Raw genomic sequence first — 16,884 nt, 5'->3', positions numbered from 1 at the left:
TTATATTTGTTTGTTTTAAAGATTTTATTTATTTATTTGAGAAAGAGAGATAGCCAGGGAGAGCCGAGCAGGAGGGAGGGACAGAGAGAGAGGCAGACTCCCCTTGGGGGCTCGATCATCATCACAATCACGATCACGATCATGGGACCCTGGGATCATGACCCGAGCCTGAGGCAGACAGTTAACGACTGAGCCACCCAGGTGCCCCTAAGATTTTATTTTTAAGTAATCTCTACACCCAACGTGGGGCTCAAACTCACAACCCTGAGATCAAGAGTCACATGCTCCACCGACTGAGCCAGCCAGGCGCCCCATTTGTTTTTCTTTTTATCAGAGTACAGCTTGGGCCCTCATTCCAGGAGTTCACAGAGATTGCCTCTGAGAAGAATTAAGAAATGGGGAAGAATCTGACTTGTCAGTGTTGCCTTCTTATCCTACTTTCAGTTCTTAAACTTTTTTTTTTAAAGATTTTATTTATTTATTTGACAGATGGAGACACAGCGAGAGAGGGAACACAAGCAGGGGGAGTGGGTGAGGGAGAAGCAGGCTTCCCGCTGAGCAGGGAGCCCCATGCAGGTCTCGATCCCAGGACCCTGAGATCATGACCTGAGCTGAAGGCAGACCCTTAACCGACTGAGCCACCCAGGCGCCCCTTAAACTTTTTTCTAACCTTAAAAAAAAAAAAACTTTTTTGAACTCATATACTTGGGTCATAACCAATTTTCATAACCTCATTATCAAAACGATTTCCACAGCTGACCTGTTACGTGAAAAAAATAATTTTCGTTATGGACAGAAGGGTGTAATGTCTAAGATTTGCTTCAAATTTTCAGCGGGGAGCAAGTGGGTGGGAGCGGGGATGAAACCCGACTGGCCAGGAGGTAATCGTGGACCTGGGTGCTCCTTACACTGTTCCACTTTTGGACAGGTTTGAAAACGTCAAAAGTTCATTGAAAACGTATGTGTTGAAAAGAAATAGGCCAGGGTAATAGTCAATCTATCTTTCAGAATTAAGGTCTCCCACCCAGACTGCTTGTGCCCTATTCCCCTTCCTAGTCTAGTCCTCCATAGCATTAATTAGCTTCTAACGCACTATGTAATTTACATGTCATGTCTCTTGTTCGTCACGGCCCATGTGCATTGTCGTCTGGTTTAACGCTTTAATAATAAAACGGCTTCATTCTTTCCTGTTTACGGAGAGGTTTTCCAAGGTTGGCAGGAGATTTTTATTTTTAATTACTTGCCCAACACTCTATAATTTGCTTATTATGTCTTCTGTTCATCATCTAAGTTCCACATGGACAAGGATCCATGTCTGGTTTTATTTGCTGATACTTATAACTACATGTGTGGCTTACATTTTGTTTTGACTGGGTAGAGTTAGTATAGAGGTTAAAAGCAGGGATTCTAGAGCCAGCCTGGCTGGGTTCAAATCGAAGCTCTGTCATCTACTAGCTTGGTGACCCTGCGCAAGTCACTTGGCCTCTGCCGGCCTCGGTTTTCTCACCTGTGAAGGGGGCACATAGCGGTACCCACCTCAGGGGGTCGCCACCCTGACTGGTAGGAAGACGCTCTGTAAACGGTGGCCGGTGTTATTTCTGGGTAGAGCACTCATTTTTGGAGTCAAAGAGATACGCCTTTGGCGCCTACCCCACCTGTTTTCTCCCGTGAAATGGGGATAACGTTGCCCCACCATAAAGGCGATGGGGATTTTTAAAGGAGTGAACGGGTGTGAGGCCTCCCGCCCGGATGCCTGACCAAAATAACCGCAGTTGTTCCTCTCCAGGCGTCCTGCGGCGGAGTTACCCGCACTCCAAGAGGCGGGCGGCTGCGGACAGACCCCGGATCCCGGCGGCCCCGCCCCTCCCTCGTCTGCGGCGTCAGGTCCGGTTCCATAGTCCTCCCCACACCCGCCACCGGGGGAATACCCGGGAAGGAGGGGGTCTGGCGAGTACGGATGGTGCGGGAAGGGGCTGGCTGGGGGCCGGGGTGGGGCCGCCGGGCCGCCAGAGGGAAGGGAGCGCAGAGACCGGCCGGCCAGAGGGAGGCTGGGCTGGGGGCTGGGAAATGCTGGCTGTTAGAAAGGGAGGGGCTGGCGAGTAAAAGGATGGACGCTGGGAAGGGGACGCAAGGGGACAGGAGCGAGCCCGCCGGCGAGGGGCCCTGGCTGTGATCCAAGGTAGGACTCGGGGGGCGGGCCGGCCCCGGCGCCGCGCGCAGGGCCGGGTGCGCGGGGCGGACTGGATCGGGTTGGGAGGTGGGGGCTTGGGACCCGGGCCCGGAGCCGGGGCGTGGTGGGGCCGGGGCGGGGCCGGCGGCAGCTGCGCGCGCCGCGGAGGCTGCGGGCCCCTGACTCCTTGACCTTACTCTCCCGCAGTCACCACCGAACCTGGCGCGGGCTGGCGGGAGGTCGGCGGGGACCATGGGCGCCTCGGCCTCCCGGGGCCGGCCCGCCCGGGTCCCCCCGCCGGAGCCCGAACCCGAGGAGGCGCTGGACCTGAGCCAACTGCCGCCGGAGCTGCTCCTGGTGGTGCTGAGCCACGTGCCCCCGCGCACCCTGCTGGGGTGCTGCCGCCGGGTGTGCCGGGGCTGGCGCGCCCTGGTGGACTGCCAGGCCCTGTGGCTGCTCATCCTGGCCCGGGACCACGGCGTCCTGCTGCCGCTCGCCCGCAGCTGCCTGCCCCCGGCCCGCGACGGCAGGCCGAGCCTCCTGGGCCGCTTCTGCGAGCGCCGCCCGATCGGACGCAACCTCATCCGCAACCCCTGCGGCCAGGGTGGGGAAGCACCGGGCCGGGGGGCGGGGCGGGGGAGGCGGGGGGCCGCCCTGGGGGCGGGGCCGGGGCGGGGCTCCATCGGAGCCGGTGGGAGGCGGCGGCCGGCGGGTGGGCGGGCGAGGAACTTGGGCGCAAGCCTCGTGTATTTAACAGAGGGCCTCCGGAAGTGGATGGTGCAGCACGGTGGGGACGGCTGGGTGGTGGAGGCAAACAGGTCAACGGTGCCCGGGGCCCCCTCGCAGACCTGCTTCGTGTCTTCCTTCAGGTGAATGTCCCTACCCCGCAAGGGCCGGGCCCGTTGTGAGGAAGACCTGCCCGTTCTCATTGACTTTTCTCCCTCTTTCCTAGCTGGTGTCGCAAAAAGCAGGTGTTGGACCTGGAGGAGGAGGGTTTGTGGCCAGAGCTACTAGATAGTGGCAAGATTGAGATTTGTGTCTCTGACTGGTGAGTATGGTGACAAAAACAGCCCTTTGCTCAGCACTGACCACAGGCGCCATGACCATTGCGTGGGTGACTTCATTGAGGCCACCTCTAACAATCCCTTACAGATAAAGAGATGCAGCTCAGGGAGGTGAATGACTTAACCGTTGAGCCCCTCTCCTTACCCCCAAATGGAGTCGGATTGCAAGATGCCAGATTGGATCCAGTTACAGGAGGACTTGGCCCAGCTCAGTCTTGTCTGTGAATGACATGCTCCTTGCCTTAGGAGGTCGCAGTGTAGGATAGTTGCCTAAGTTGACATTCTGGAGCCAGACTTTTCCAGGTCCCTGGCTCTGCATCTTTATGGCTTTGGGCAAGTCCCAGTGTGCCTCGGCATCCCCATCTTTACAAGATAGGGTCACATGTCAAGCACATAGCCAGTGCTTTATAAGGGTGAAGTGTTTTAGTTGTGTTTCTTGGGGTTTTGTTTTTTGTTTTTGTTTTTCTGAGCCTTGATCCTCTGAGAATGTATATTTCAAGACCTCAGATTTTTCAGAGCTTTGGGAGCAATCGAGAGGTTCAGAAAGGGGAGGAGATTTGCTCTGGTGGCACAGCTAGGGATTGGGGAGACCTGAAGTTAGGCTCAGACTCCTCTGTAGAGCTTATGCTCTGTAGTGATGGTCTTGAAACTAGGGTATGTGTACACGAAGACTTTCCAATGACCCAGATCATTTCAAAGGAGGCAATTCCAGATCCTCTACAGCTGTGTTCCCTGGTTCTAAAATTACCAGCTACACATCATATCTCTGGTGGTAACATCATATGGTTTGTCCTTGTCCAATCCCTTTCTCAGAGTCCTCAAGTCTTACAGAAAAAGCAAGCCCCTCACTATGGTGTGCGGCCCCCCAGATGTAAAGACTACCAGAGAGTTAGGCAAAGTGACTGCTTGAAATTTCAGCCTTATCAAATTCACTTTTACTTCGGTTTTTTGTTTTGTTTTTAAGTAGGCTCCATGCCCAACGTGGGGCTTGAACTCATGACCCTGAGATTAAGAGTTGCATGCTCTACTGACTGAGCCAGTCAGGTGCCCCCAAGTTCACTTTTTTTTTTTTAAGATTTACTTATTTATTTGAGAGAGGCAGGGGGAGGGAGGAGAGACAGATGGAGAGGGAGAGAGAGACCCCCCCAAGCAGACTCCCAGCTGAGCACAGAGCCAGACGTGGGGCTCAATCCCACAACCCTGAGATCATGTCCTGGCCAAAATCAAGAGTCGGACACTTAACCAACTGAGCCACCCAGGCACTCCCAAATTCACTTTTAACTAAAGACACCCTAACTTACCCCCACTCTGCAAATCCATCTCATTAGGAGATGTGTTTTACAATAAAACTGTTTGTAATTTAGTCATTAGTTATCAAACTGTTGTAATATATTTGTGTTGTTTTGGTCAGCGGTGTGCCCTTTGATCGTAACAATTAGTGGTTCCCAAATTTTGCTGTCCATTACGCAGGAACACTGAAAACTCCCAATGCCCGGGTCACACCCCATCCCAGTTAAATCAGAGTGCTTGTGGGTGAGAGCTGGGTCTCAGTACCTGAGAAGTTTAGAGCTGACTGCAAAGTTAGTGGGCACAGTCCCCGAGACCAACCTCACATCGACACCAGCTGTAAGTTTGGGGGATTCGCAAAACCACCCTCACCTTCCATAATTCACTGGGAAGGCTCATAGAACTCACTGAATGATTACATGATTACAGTTTATTACAAGGAAAACATAACAGGTCAAAAATGAGCCAAGGGAAGAAGAGCTAGGGCAGCATCGAAACACAGAAGTACCAAACACAGAGCTTCTGTTGCTCTCTTGCCATGGAGTCAGGATGCAATCCTGCCCTGACAGCCATGTGACAATATGCATGGAATATTGCCGACCGGGGAAGTGCACCTGAGCTTCATTGCCCAGAATTTCTATTGGGGCTTCATCCCGTGGTTAATCTCGGACTGCTGGTCAACTGATAGCACCTGACATATCCTAAGCCACATTGTTGGGTCTTCCTGGAGTGGCTAGCCCCCACGGTGAGACTATCTGTGTGGATGCGGCCACCCCCCACTGTAATCCCATTGGTAGGCTATCCGGTATGACCCAAGGTCCCCAGGCAAACAAAGATACTTCCAGCAGCCATAATATTCCAAGGATCCAGAAAGAACCTCCCAGAAGCTGAGAGCAAAGCCCCACCATACCTCCGGACAAGGCTAAATTCTTTGCTATACAATATCTTGTCAACATCCCAGATGATTCCAGGGGTGCCTGGGTGGCTCAGTCATTAAGCATCTGCCTTCAGCTCAGGTCATGATCCCAGGGTCCTGGGATTGAGCCCCACGTCGGGCTCCCTGCTCACCGGGAAGCCTGCTTCTCCCTCTCCCACTGCCCCTGCTTGTGTTCCTGCTCTTGCTACCTCTCTCCTGTCAAATAAATAAATAAATAAATTCCAGATGATTCCAATCTGCAGCCAAGTCTGGGAACCACTGCTGGGTAATAATTCAATCCCAAAGGAAAAATGTTAACACTTAGATCTTTATGGTCACAGAAAAAAATTTTAATTTCTGTTCATATATTTTGGTATGTGGTTGGCAGAGCGCAGAATGGAGGGGCGGTCTTTTGACCGGTCAGAAGAAAATAAGAATATGTCACTATTACATGAGGACAGAATTGTGTGGGAGAAGTAGAGCAGACATCTAATTCTAAGAAGTAGAATGATGAGAAGTCTCTGAAAGAAGAAACTTATTTGTGTATTTTTACAGCCCGTTACCCTTGAGTTAAACTTTTAACTTCTAGCATCAAAAGTGTACATTTTTTAAGTTTACATGTTTTATTTATTTATTTATTTAAAGTGTACATATTTTAGGTATGTGATTCTGAATTATCACAGAGTGAACACATCCATGTTACCAGCTCCTTTCCCATCATTACCCATCCAGGGTAGCCGCCATCCTGAATTCTGTTACCATAGATAAGTTCTGTCCATTTTTTTTTTTTTAAGATTTATTTATTTGACAGAGAGAACACAAGCAGGGGGAGAGGCAGAGGGAGAGGGAGAAGCAGGCTCCCCACTGAACAAGGAGCCCGATGTGGGGCTCGATCCCAGGACCCTGGGATCATGATCTGGGCTGAAGGCAGATGCTGAACCAACTGAGCCACCCAGGCGCCCCAAGTTCTGTCCATTTTTGTACTTGAGAGAGAGAGTCCCACAGTATATGTTTTGTTTCTAGCTTCTTTCAACTGCATGTTCGTAAATTGATTCCTAATTGTGTGTAACCGCAGTGAGTTTGCTTTCATTGCTGTATACCATTCTATTATGTGCATATACCGTAATTTATCCATTTACCATCGATGGACATTGGATGTTGTTGTGTTTTGTTTTGTTTTTAATATTGCTGGGTATCCCATCGTGACTAAATATAGATTCCCGTGGTCCTTTTATTTTTTTTATTTTTTAAAGATTTTATTTTTAAGTAATCTCTCTACCCGTGTGGGACTCAAATGCTCCACCGACTGAGGCAGCCAGGTGCTCCTCCCGTGATCCTTTTCAATGACTGATATGAAAGTTGTATTTTAAAATGTCAATGTACCCATTGGAAATTACATCTTTTGCCACCATTTAAACATTGAGCAATTTCCATTGTCACCTGAATAATACTGGAGGAGGTGCCTTGAAGGGTGGCTGCTCTGAGTCACTGCTTCGAGAATGCATGTCCTTGCGCACCAGCTGGGGACCTCGTTTAGTACAGGTTCTGAGTCACTGGGTCTGCAGTGGGGCCAAGCTCCCAGGTGACACAGGGCGTGCGGAGCCGAGGACTATGTTTTGGATTTGCAGACATGGGGAGGCCATTCTGGGGGGAGGCAGGCAGACACCCAAAGAGATGAGGTGGGCATGTCCAGCCTTCAAGGCCTCCCTCCTCCCACAGGTGGGGAGCCCGACACGACAGTGGCTGTATGTACCGACTCCTTGTCCAACTTCTAGATGCCAACCAGACTGTCCTGGATAAATTCTCTGCTATGCCCGTTCCCATCCAACAGTGGAACAACAATGTCTGCTTTCAGGTGAGTCTCTGGCAGGGACACGGGGAGAGGGGTGGTGGGGCCTGGGAACATTATCTATTACCTCTTGTGGTTTCTATAAGGAGGGCTCTGCTGGGGATGCTTCTGGTTCCTGTCTCTTGGGCGGTTGCTTTCAGACAATGGCTGGAGCTGAAGAGCTGGGTGGGGTGTGTGTGTGCGTGTGTACATTTGTGTACGTGTGCATATAGCAGCTGGTGGCTTCATTTAGTCCCAGAGCTTCAGTGTGGCATCTCTCTGCGAGGGCTGGTTTGAACTTCCTCAAATCATGGCCACCTCAGGGCAGCCAGACTCAACTTACTAGTGGCTCAGGATTCCACCAGGAAGGTTCTAGAGAAACCAAAAGAAGCTACATTGCCTTTTCTGACTTAGCTTTGGAAGTCACTTGGCGGAAGTCACTCAGCATTACTTCCGCCATGCTCCTGGTTACGAACAAAACCCACCCACCCAGACTCAAGGAGACAGGAATTAGGATGAGGAACCATGCGATTCCGCTGAGCCAGAAGGCCCCAGGCTCAGCTTTCGAGAAGAAGGCTGGGGTGCAACCTGCCTGATCTCTTCTCTACCTACAGGTCACCCACGTGTTCTCCAACATCAAGATGGGCGTCCGCTTTGTGTCTTTCGAACACTGGGGCCAGGACACGCAGTTCTGGGCTGGTCACTATGGAGCCCGTGTGACCAATTCCAGCGTGGTCGTGCGGGCCCGGTTGTCTTAGTCAAGGGCTGTCCTTGCCCAACAACCTGACCGGTGCCTTCTAGGACTGGGGACCACTGGCCAGGACTTCTCATTAACCAAGGGCACGTACCTCCCTGGCATCCTGGGTACTCCAGGATCCCTTCGAGGGTTCTGCCAGGTCCCCTCTTCAGGTTCTAGAAACTACTAGAAGAAAGTTCTTACTTCAAAGTTACCTACTGCTGTTATAGGGCAGTCCTCCCTCCGGAGGCCCTCTGATTCAGCCCCAGTCCCATCTGGCCTGTCTCCTCTCCTTTCTGCTTTCAGGGGGCTTTATCAGTCCCTTTAGAGAAGGCCGCTCATCTCTGAAGTAGAACCTCGTCCTTATAGCTGGGAAAATGCCAGCCACCTTGGGTGGCAAACTTAACCCCCTGCAGCTTCAAGGCTGGGAACCAGGTCTCACAGCTGAAAGTCAGCCAGCTCAAAAAATGTGTGGAGACCCTCAAGGACCCCTGTGATTGTATGGTGTATAAAATTATTTTTTATTTTGAAATTTTGCGCAAACATCGAGAGAATAATATATCAGCGACAACTATCTGCCGATCATATGTAATAAATTTATTATTTTGCCAAAAGTGCCTCAGATCTTTGAAGTAGGAAATATAACTTTACTGTCTTGGTTACTACTTGGTTTGAAAGCAGCAAATTGTCCCAGTGGGGGAGAGGAAACTACAGAAGAAAACTCCCAATAGAAGGGACAGTGGGTCTGGGTACAGCATCAGGGTGACACCACACTTGTGACTTTCTAGATGGGAGCCAGGATCAGGCTGTCCTCATGCCAGTCCAGGGTCATGGCTAACTCACGGCTGGTGGGTCAGTGAAATGTTCTAGGTCATCTTTTTTTTTTTTTTAAGATTTTATTTTATTTTATTTTTTTAAAGATTTTATTTATTTATTTGACAGAGAGAGACAGCGAGAGAGGGAACATAAGCAGGGGGAGTGGGAGAGGGAGAAGCAGGCTTCCCGCGGAGCAGGGAGCCCGATGTGGGGCTCGATCCGAGGACCCTGGGATCATGACCTGAGCCGAAGGCAGTCGCCTAACCAACTGAGCCACCCAGGCGCCCCTAAGATTTTATTTTTAAGTAATCTTTACACCCAGTGTGGGGCTTAACTCACAACCCTGAGATCAAGAGTCGCACACTGTACTGATGGAACCAACCAGTTGCCCCTAGATGTTCTAGGTCTTCTGATATGATGCACCTGAAATGTGCAATTGCCTTTGCTGTATCCCAGGATGAACTGCTCATTGGAGGGGTCAGGCCTTCCACCCCTTTCTTGCCATAGAAGGGAAACACCAGCAGAGAAGGAGCCAAACACACCCAGAGGTTGGCATGTTTTGCCAGTTTCTTCAAGAAGGGGTTGTGACAGGTTGAAACAGACATAAGAGTCATGACCAGATGGAGTGTGTGGGCCTTGAGTAGATACTGGTTTGGACAGTTCAGCTCTAGATGGTATTTTTGAGTCAACTGGGGGAATTCAGATATGAGGAATATGGGAAACATCTAGGAAGGGAAAGATGGAGACCACTGCCTTAAAAAAAAAAGCAGCCATATAATTTAATTTTGGCACGTGTTGTATATGTGTGTGTGTGTGTGTATGCCAAAATTAATGATATCACTTTATACACATATGTGTGCATACAATTATTTATATCCTGGATTACCTTCTGGGTATGTGTGTGTGTAGATATGTATATATATATATATATTCAGAAGAATAAGAATATTACCTATAGGGGCACCTGGCTGGCTCAGTCCATAGAGCATGTGACTCTTGATCTCAGGGTCGTGAGTTCAAGCCCCATGTTGGGCGTGGAGCTTAGTTAAAATAAAAAAAGAATATTAACTACAGTGTTACAGGGTTAGTGCAATGGTGATCTCTGGCCGTGGTGATTTTGTATTTCTTTTGCTTATCTGTATTTCTCATTTTCTGAGTGTGTATTGGTGTATAGAAGTGACACAGGAAGACGAATACATAGTATCCTCCAATGCAACCTCCCTCCCCTTCCGGGAGGAACCACATTTCAAAGGCATCTTTGCTGACAGGGTTTTTGCTCGTTTTATTTTGTTATGGAGAATTTGAAATATATACAGAAGCAGAGAGAAGAGTATTCTAACCATGTATCGACTCCCCAGCACCAGTTTTATCAGATTATGGCCAGTCTTCATCCCACATCCCCATCGATTCTCCCCTCTTCCATATCGTTTTTTTTAATACTTTTTTTTTTTTTAAAGATTTTATTTATTTATTTGTGTGAGAGAGAATGAGAGAGAGCACATGAGAGGGGGGAGGGTCAGAGGGAGAAGCAGACTCCCCGCCGAGCAGGGAGCCTGATGCGGGACTTGATCCAGGGACTCCGGGATCATGACCCGAGCCGAAGGCAGTCGCTTAACCAACTGAGCCACCCAGGCGCCCAATACTTTTTTATTTTGAAACAATCTTAAACATAACAGAGAAGTTATAGGTATGGCACAAAGCCTTTTCCCCTTGAAACATATAGTACATTTCCAGCATCACTGCAAAATTCTTTTGTGTGTATTTTCTACATCTGAGGACATTCTCCTGCATAACCACAGTACAACCATCCAAATCGTGATGGTCACGTCAATTCAATAACTGCCCCAAAGGTCTAAGCTAGCTGGCCTTGCCTTAGAAAGACCTGTTGGCAAGGCGACCGGGTGGCTCAGTCGGTTAAGCATCTGACTCTTGATTTTGGCTCAGGTCATGATCCCAAGGTCATGAGATCGAGCACCGTGCTGGGCATGGAGCCTGCTTAAGATTCTCTCTCTTCCCCTCCCCTCTTCCCACCTCTCTCTCTTGAAAGAAAGAAAGAAAGGAAGGAAGAAAGACAAGAAAGAAAGAAGAAGGAAGGAAAGAAGGGAAGGAAGGAAGGAAGACCTTTTTGCTGGGATGCCTGGTTGGCTCAATCAGTTGGACATCTGCCTTCGGCTCAGGTCATGATCCTAGGGTCTGGGATCGAGCCCCACGTCGGGCTCTCTGCTCAGTGGGGAGCCTGCTTCTCCCTCTGCCTGCCACTCCCCCTGCTTGTGCTCTCTCTCTCTCCGTGTCAAATAAATAACTAAAATCTTAAAAAAAAAAAAAAAAAGGCCTGTTTGCAAAGTTGGTCCTTAGCTGGCATCTGGGAACTTGAATTTTGGAAGTGTTCCCACCATTACCTAACTGATAAGGGTGGCTCTTGGCGCTTAGACTATTTGTGCAAACAGTATGGTTTATGCTGAACACTTGCTGTCATTCTGGGGGTCTGGGATTTTGGTACAAGCCAGGCAGAAAGAAGGTGTCTCTAGGACTAACCCCCCAGTGAAACCCTGGGGTGCTGAGTCTCTCTCTGATGAGCTTCCCTGGGCATCACACACCTGCTGCTACATTTTTGTTGCTGGGTCAAGAGTACACTCTGCATGACCCCTCAGGGGAGGGAGAGGACCCAAGGAACCTGCCCATAACCCTCCAGTGTCTGTATCTTTTCCCCTTATGATCCAGCTGTGCCTACAACCGCACCACTGTGAGTACAACTATGTACTGAGTTTCATGAGTCCTGGCAAATATCTGAGCATGGGGTAGTCCTGAGATTATACACACAGACACACACACACACAGAGACACACACACACACATGTTGGTTTGTTTTCTATATATTATGACATTTTGAGAGCTTAAAAGGCCTTTTTGGGGCGCCTGGGTGACTTGGTCGGTTAGGCCTCTGCCTTTGGCTCAGGTCCTCATCCCAGCGTCCTGGGATAGAGCCCCACGTCGGGCTCCCTGCTCAGTGGGGAGCCTGCTTCTCCCTCTACCCTTCCCCACTGCTCATGATCTCTCTCATTCTCAAATAAATAAATCTTTAAAAAAAAAAAAAAAAGACCTTTTTGGCTAGGGAGACATTGTGCCTTCTAGCCAATTCTTAGAGACAGCAAAGAACCCAGCCTGAGAATGCCTTTGATACACAAACGAACCAATCCAGAGCCAGACTTCCTCCAACCGGCTCCAGGCTCTGTTCCTCAGCCTCATCGCCCAAGGCCCAGGCAACTAGGGACCACCCCTACTGAAATCACGCACACTGACCAGTCCTAAATGGTTCACCCTGCCCTGCCATTCCAGAGGAACCCCAATAAAGGCCGTGGCTTAAACCTTCCCCTACGTCCTGCCTCCTGCCTCCTGGCCATGCTGTCTTTCCCATGGGACCCTGCGCGGCACCCCTCCTGTCTCCCGGACCCGAGTGTAATAAACCAGTTTCCCGAGCCTCTCCTCCATCTCCCCTTGTGCCTGCACCCAACACACCATCTTGTGAAAGAATACAAAACAATAAAATGTTGTATGCTTGTAATACACGCTAGAGAGATCATCCAGATCAGGGAGAGCTACTGCAAAAACAAGGGGTGTGCGTGTGTGTGTGTAGGTGCGTGCGTGGGACACTCTTGTTTTTGCAGCCAATGCGGTATTGGAAATAAGCACAAGGCTCTGTAAATAATGATTTTTGCTATAATTTTGGCCTGTTGGAGCCTTTAGAGAAAAGGAGGCAAGATGCAGAGAGGCCACTTTCGATCTACAGGCAAATGCCCCTTTGGAGTTTTATTTTACCTTCAGTTTGATTGTTAGTTTTTTTAAATAGATCTTTTTTTAAAGAGCAGTTTGAGGTTCATGGTGAAATTGAGCAGGAAGTGCAGATCCAGTATATTCCTCTCCCCACACGGAAGCCTCCCCCACTACCAACAGTCCCCACCAGAGAGGGACATTTGTCACAATCCCTGAGCGTACATCAACACGTTATTTATGACCCAGAGTCCATTGTTCACATTAGGGCTCACTCTTGGTGTCCTACATGGTATGGGTTAGGACAAATGTATGATGACCTGTATCCACCATTATAGTATCACATGGAATAGTTTCACTGCCCTAAAAACCCTGTTCTGCCTGTTCGTCCCCTCCCCCCTCCTCCCCGACCTCTGGCAACCGCTGATTCTTTTACTGTCCCCATAATTTTGCCTTCCAGAATGTCATAGCTGGAATCATACGGTATGTAGCTTTTTTTCAGATTGGTTTCTTTCACTTAGTAATATACACTTAAGGTTCTTCCATGTCTTTATATGGCTTGATAGCTCATTTGTTTTTAGCCCTGCATAATAGTCCATCGTCTGGATGGACCACAGTTTACTTATCCATTCAGCTACTGAAGGACATCTTGATTGCTTCCAAGTTTGGGCGATTATGAATAAAGCTGCTATAAACATCTGTGTGCAGGTTTTTGCATGTGGACATAAGTTTTCAACTCTTTGGGGTAAATGCCAAGAGGCTTGATTACTGGATCATATGGTAAGAGTATGTTTAATTTGGTAAGAAACTATCTTCCAAAGTGGCTGGACCCCATTGTTCATTCCCACCAACAATGAATGGGAGTGAGTTCCTGTTGCTCCTCACCCTCATCAGCACATGGCGTTGTCAGTGTTCTGGATTTGGGCCAATCTTTTTTTTTTTTTATTTGACAGAGAGAGAGAGTGCACAAGCAGGGGAAGTGACAGGCAGAAGGAGAGGGAGAAGCAGGCTCCCCGCTGAGCAGGGAGCCCAACGCAGGGCTCGATCCCAGGACCCTGAGATCATGACCTGAGCCAACAGCAGACGCTTAACCGACTGAGCCACCCAGGTGCCCCAATTTGGGCCATTCTAATAGGTGTGTAGTTGGAAGCTCTTTCTGCCCACCAGTCCTATCCCCACAGTTTAATAAAACCACCTTTTTTTGCACTGAAAAAAAAAAATAGGTGTGTAGTAGTAGCCCATTGTTGTTTTAATTTGCATTTCCCCAATGACATATGATGTCATGCATCTTAGATGCTTATTTGCCATCTGTGTTATCTTCTTTGGTGAGATGTCTGCTCGGGTCTTTTGTTCATTTTTGAATCAGATTGTTCATTTTCTCATTGAGTTTGAAGAGTTCTTCATATATTTTGGATAGCAGTTGTTTATCAGATATGTCTTTTCCAAATATTTGTCCCCCCGGTCTGTGGCTTGTCCTCCCACTCTCTTGAAGGAGTGTATACTTTCGAGTAGGTCAATTTGAGCTCTAAGATTGACAAGGTAAAAAGGGCTTAGGAAAGCTGTTCTCCTCATTGGGACTTGGAACAAGATCTTCCAGTTCTTCCACAGAGCTTTGCTGCTGCCAAAGAAAAGCTTCTGGCTTTTCTGGATTCCTGCACTCACAGATCTTAATTGCCTGGACCTGACTCTAAGCCCGAACCTGATACTGTCTGCTGGGGACTGTTTCTTTCTCAGCATGAACTGTGCTCAGTGGAAAGGAGGCATCCACTCAGTGAACAGGGCTTCACTCTGGGACGTTGGCAGGTGGAAAACAGCCTGAACTGTGCAAACATCATGGACCCCGGCTGGACCACCTGGGTCACATAAGAATGCCCACAGGAAAAGGCTTCTTTTTGGAAGGAACTGTCGAAAATCAAGCTACTGCTCAGCTCTCTATTTCTGGTGTGGATCCTAACTTCTAATGCAGTTCTATCTTGTGATTCCTGCCAAGAGCTGCAAGCTGGGGGAGAGCCCATCACAGGGACTGTGACCCCCCTGGGCACATCACATTGGACTCTGGACCCCTGTGGAGGGGTGTCACACTGCTGTTGGCTTGTGTTCTGCTTTCCCGATTAGTGGCAGTTTGCAACGATGTACTCAGTCTGACTCTACTTCCCTCCTCTTTCCCCTGATATGTGCACCTCGGGAAGGCAGCTTGATTACTAAGTGCAGCTGTCCTGAGATGAGGCTGATCTTCTTCAGGCTGCTCACTGGATAAATGATCAGGACAAAAGGGGTAGGGGTTGTATTAAATGATTCTGAAAATTGTTGAATATTCAGGTTTTTGTCCTGACCAATTCCTGGATATGGTGTGTCTTTCTCTCTCTCTTTTTTAAAAGATTTTATTTATTTATTTGACAGAAAGAGAAAGAGAGCACAAGCAAAGGGAGCTGCAGGAAGAGGGAGGCAGAGGGAGAAGGGGAAGCAGGCTCCCTGCTGAGCAAGGAGCCCGATGCAGGGCTCCATCCCAGGACCCAGGGATCATGGCCTGAGCCGAAGGCAGCCGCCTAACCAACTGAGCCACCCAGGCGCCCCATGGTGTGTCTTTCTCATTAACTTTTATAAAAATGTTTTTCTCTTGAAAAAAGCATAGAAGACACTAGAGAATCCCTTACTGCAGAGATAAAAGAACTAAAATCCAGTCAGGCCAAAAATTAAAATGCTACAACCAAGATGCAAACCCAAACAGATGCCATAAGAATGTTTTTCTGTGAAAATGCTTTTGTCCCTTATTGCATCCTACCCTTCTGGATGAAAAGTTTGAATGAGAATTTTAAAATAAATTTGGAATTCTTAAGTACACACACACACACATATGCACCAAACTGTTACAGCTAATAACTTAATAACTGAATTCAGGAAAGTTGCAGGATACAAGATCAATATACAAATTTCACTTGAATTTTTATACACTACCAATGATCATCTGAAAATGAAATTAAGAAAACAATTCCATTTACCATAGCATCAAAATGAATAAAATACATAGGAATAAATTTAACCAAGGAAGTGAAAGACTTGTTCACTGAAAACTACCAAACATTGCTGAAAGAAATTAAAGAAGACATAAATAAATGGAAAGATACCCCAGGTTCATTTATTGGAAGACTTAACATTGTCAAGATGACAATACTCTCTAAATTGATCTACAGATTCAATATAATCCCTATCAAAATTCCAACTACTTTTTTGTAGAAATGGACAAGCTTATCCTAAAATTCATATGGAATTGCAAGGGGCCCCAATTGCAATTTTAAGCAATCTTAAAAAAGAATAAAATTACAGGATTCACACTTTCGAGTTTCAAGACTTGGTACAAAACTACAGTAATCAAAACAGTGTGGTACTGACGTAAGGATAGACATATAGATCAATGGAATAAAATTGAGAGTCCACAAAAAATCTCATCTACAGCCAATTGATTTCCTGCAAAGGTATCAATACCATCCAATGGGAAGAGAATTGCTTTTTCAAGAAATGGTGTGAGACAACTGGATAACCATGTAAAAGAATGAAATCGAATCCTTACCTCACACCATATACAAAAATCAACTCACAGTGGATCAAAGACTTAAATCTAAGAGCCAAAACTATAAAGTTCTTAGAAAATGTAGGAGTCAATCTTCATGACCTTGGATTTGGCAATTGATTCTTAGATATGGCACCAAAAGCACAAGCCACAGAAAGAAAGATAGATAAATTGGACTTCCTCCAAGTTAAAAACTGATGTGCGTCAAAGGACACCATCAAGAGAGTGAAAAGACAACTTACAGAATGGAAAAGAATATTTGCAAATCATTATCTGATAAAAAGCCTAGTATCCAGAATATAGAAAGAACTCTCACACTCAACCATGAAAAAATAGCCCAGTTTTTAAATGGGCAAAGAACACGAATAGATACTCCTTTCTGCAAAAAAGATATACAAGTGGTTGATAAATACACGGAAATATGTTCAACAACATTAGTCATTATGGAAATGCAAATCAAAACCACAGTGAGACACCACTTTACACCCACTAAGATGACTATGAGCAAAAGCGTGGAAAATAACAAATGTTGGTGGTGATGTGAAAAATTGGAACCTCAGACGCTGCAGGTCTGTGGGAATGTGAAATGGTACAGCTGCGTGGGAAGGCAGTCTGACAGGTCTTCAAAAAGTTAAACGTAGGGGTGCCTGGGTGGCTCAGTCAATTAGCGTCTGCCTTCGGCTCGGGTCATGAGCCCAGGGTCCTGGGATCGAGCCCTGCATTGGGCTCCC

The 16,884-nt window shown here is 47.8% G+C and overlaps 1 protein-coding gene across 7 annotated transcripts; it reads left to right on the top strand.

Annotated features, from left to right (window-relative positions):
- Positions 1–1,987: 1,987 nt before the first annotated feature.
- FBXO27 (F-box protein 27) lies at positions 1,988–16,801 on the top strand. Of its 7 annotated transcripts, none has more exons than XR_014140912.1 (7): positions 1,989–2,179; positions 2,378–2,774; positions 2,928–3,039; positions 3,123–3,218; positions 7,157–7,292; positions 13,541–13,720; positions 14,986–15,027. XR_014140912.1 is itself a non-coding variant. In XM_081806855.1 (6 exons), the coding sequence occupies exons 2-6, from the start codon at positions 2,423–2,425 to the stop codon at positions 15,133–15,135; spliced, it is 846 nt and encodes a 281-aa protein (XP_081662981.1). In that variant the 5' UTR covers positions 1,988–2,179; positions 2,378–2,422; the 3' UTR covers positions 15,136–16,801. The 7 variants fall into 7 exon arrangements, 5 of the variants coding, with proteins under 5 accessions (XP_081662981.1, XP_081662980.1, XP_081662979.1 ...); XR_014140911.1 differs by lacking the exon at positions 14,986–15,027 and adding an exon at positions 14,183–14,889; XM_081806855.1 differs by lacking the exon at positions 13,541–13,720 and having other exon boundaries at positions 1,988–2,179; positions 14,986–16,801.
- Positions 16,802–16,884: the final 83 nt, after the last annotated feature.

Source organism: Leptonychotes weddellii, chromosome 16, assembly GCF_054177405.1.
Source record: "Leptonychotes weddellii isolate Sample4059 chromosome 16, ASM5417740v2, whole genome shotgun sequence".
Taxonomy (NCBI): domain Eukaryota; kingdom Metazoa; phylum Chordata; class Mammalia; order Carnivora; family Phocidae; genus Leptonychotes; species Leptonychotes weddellii.
Note: the sequence above shows the minus strand (reverse complement) of the source record. Positions and strands in the feature narration are given on the sequence as shown.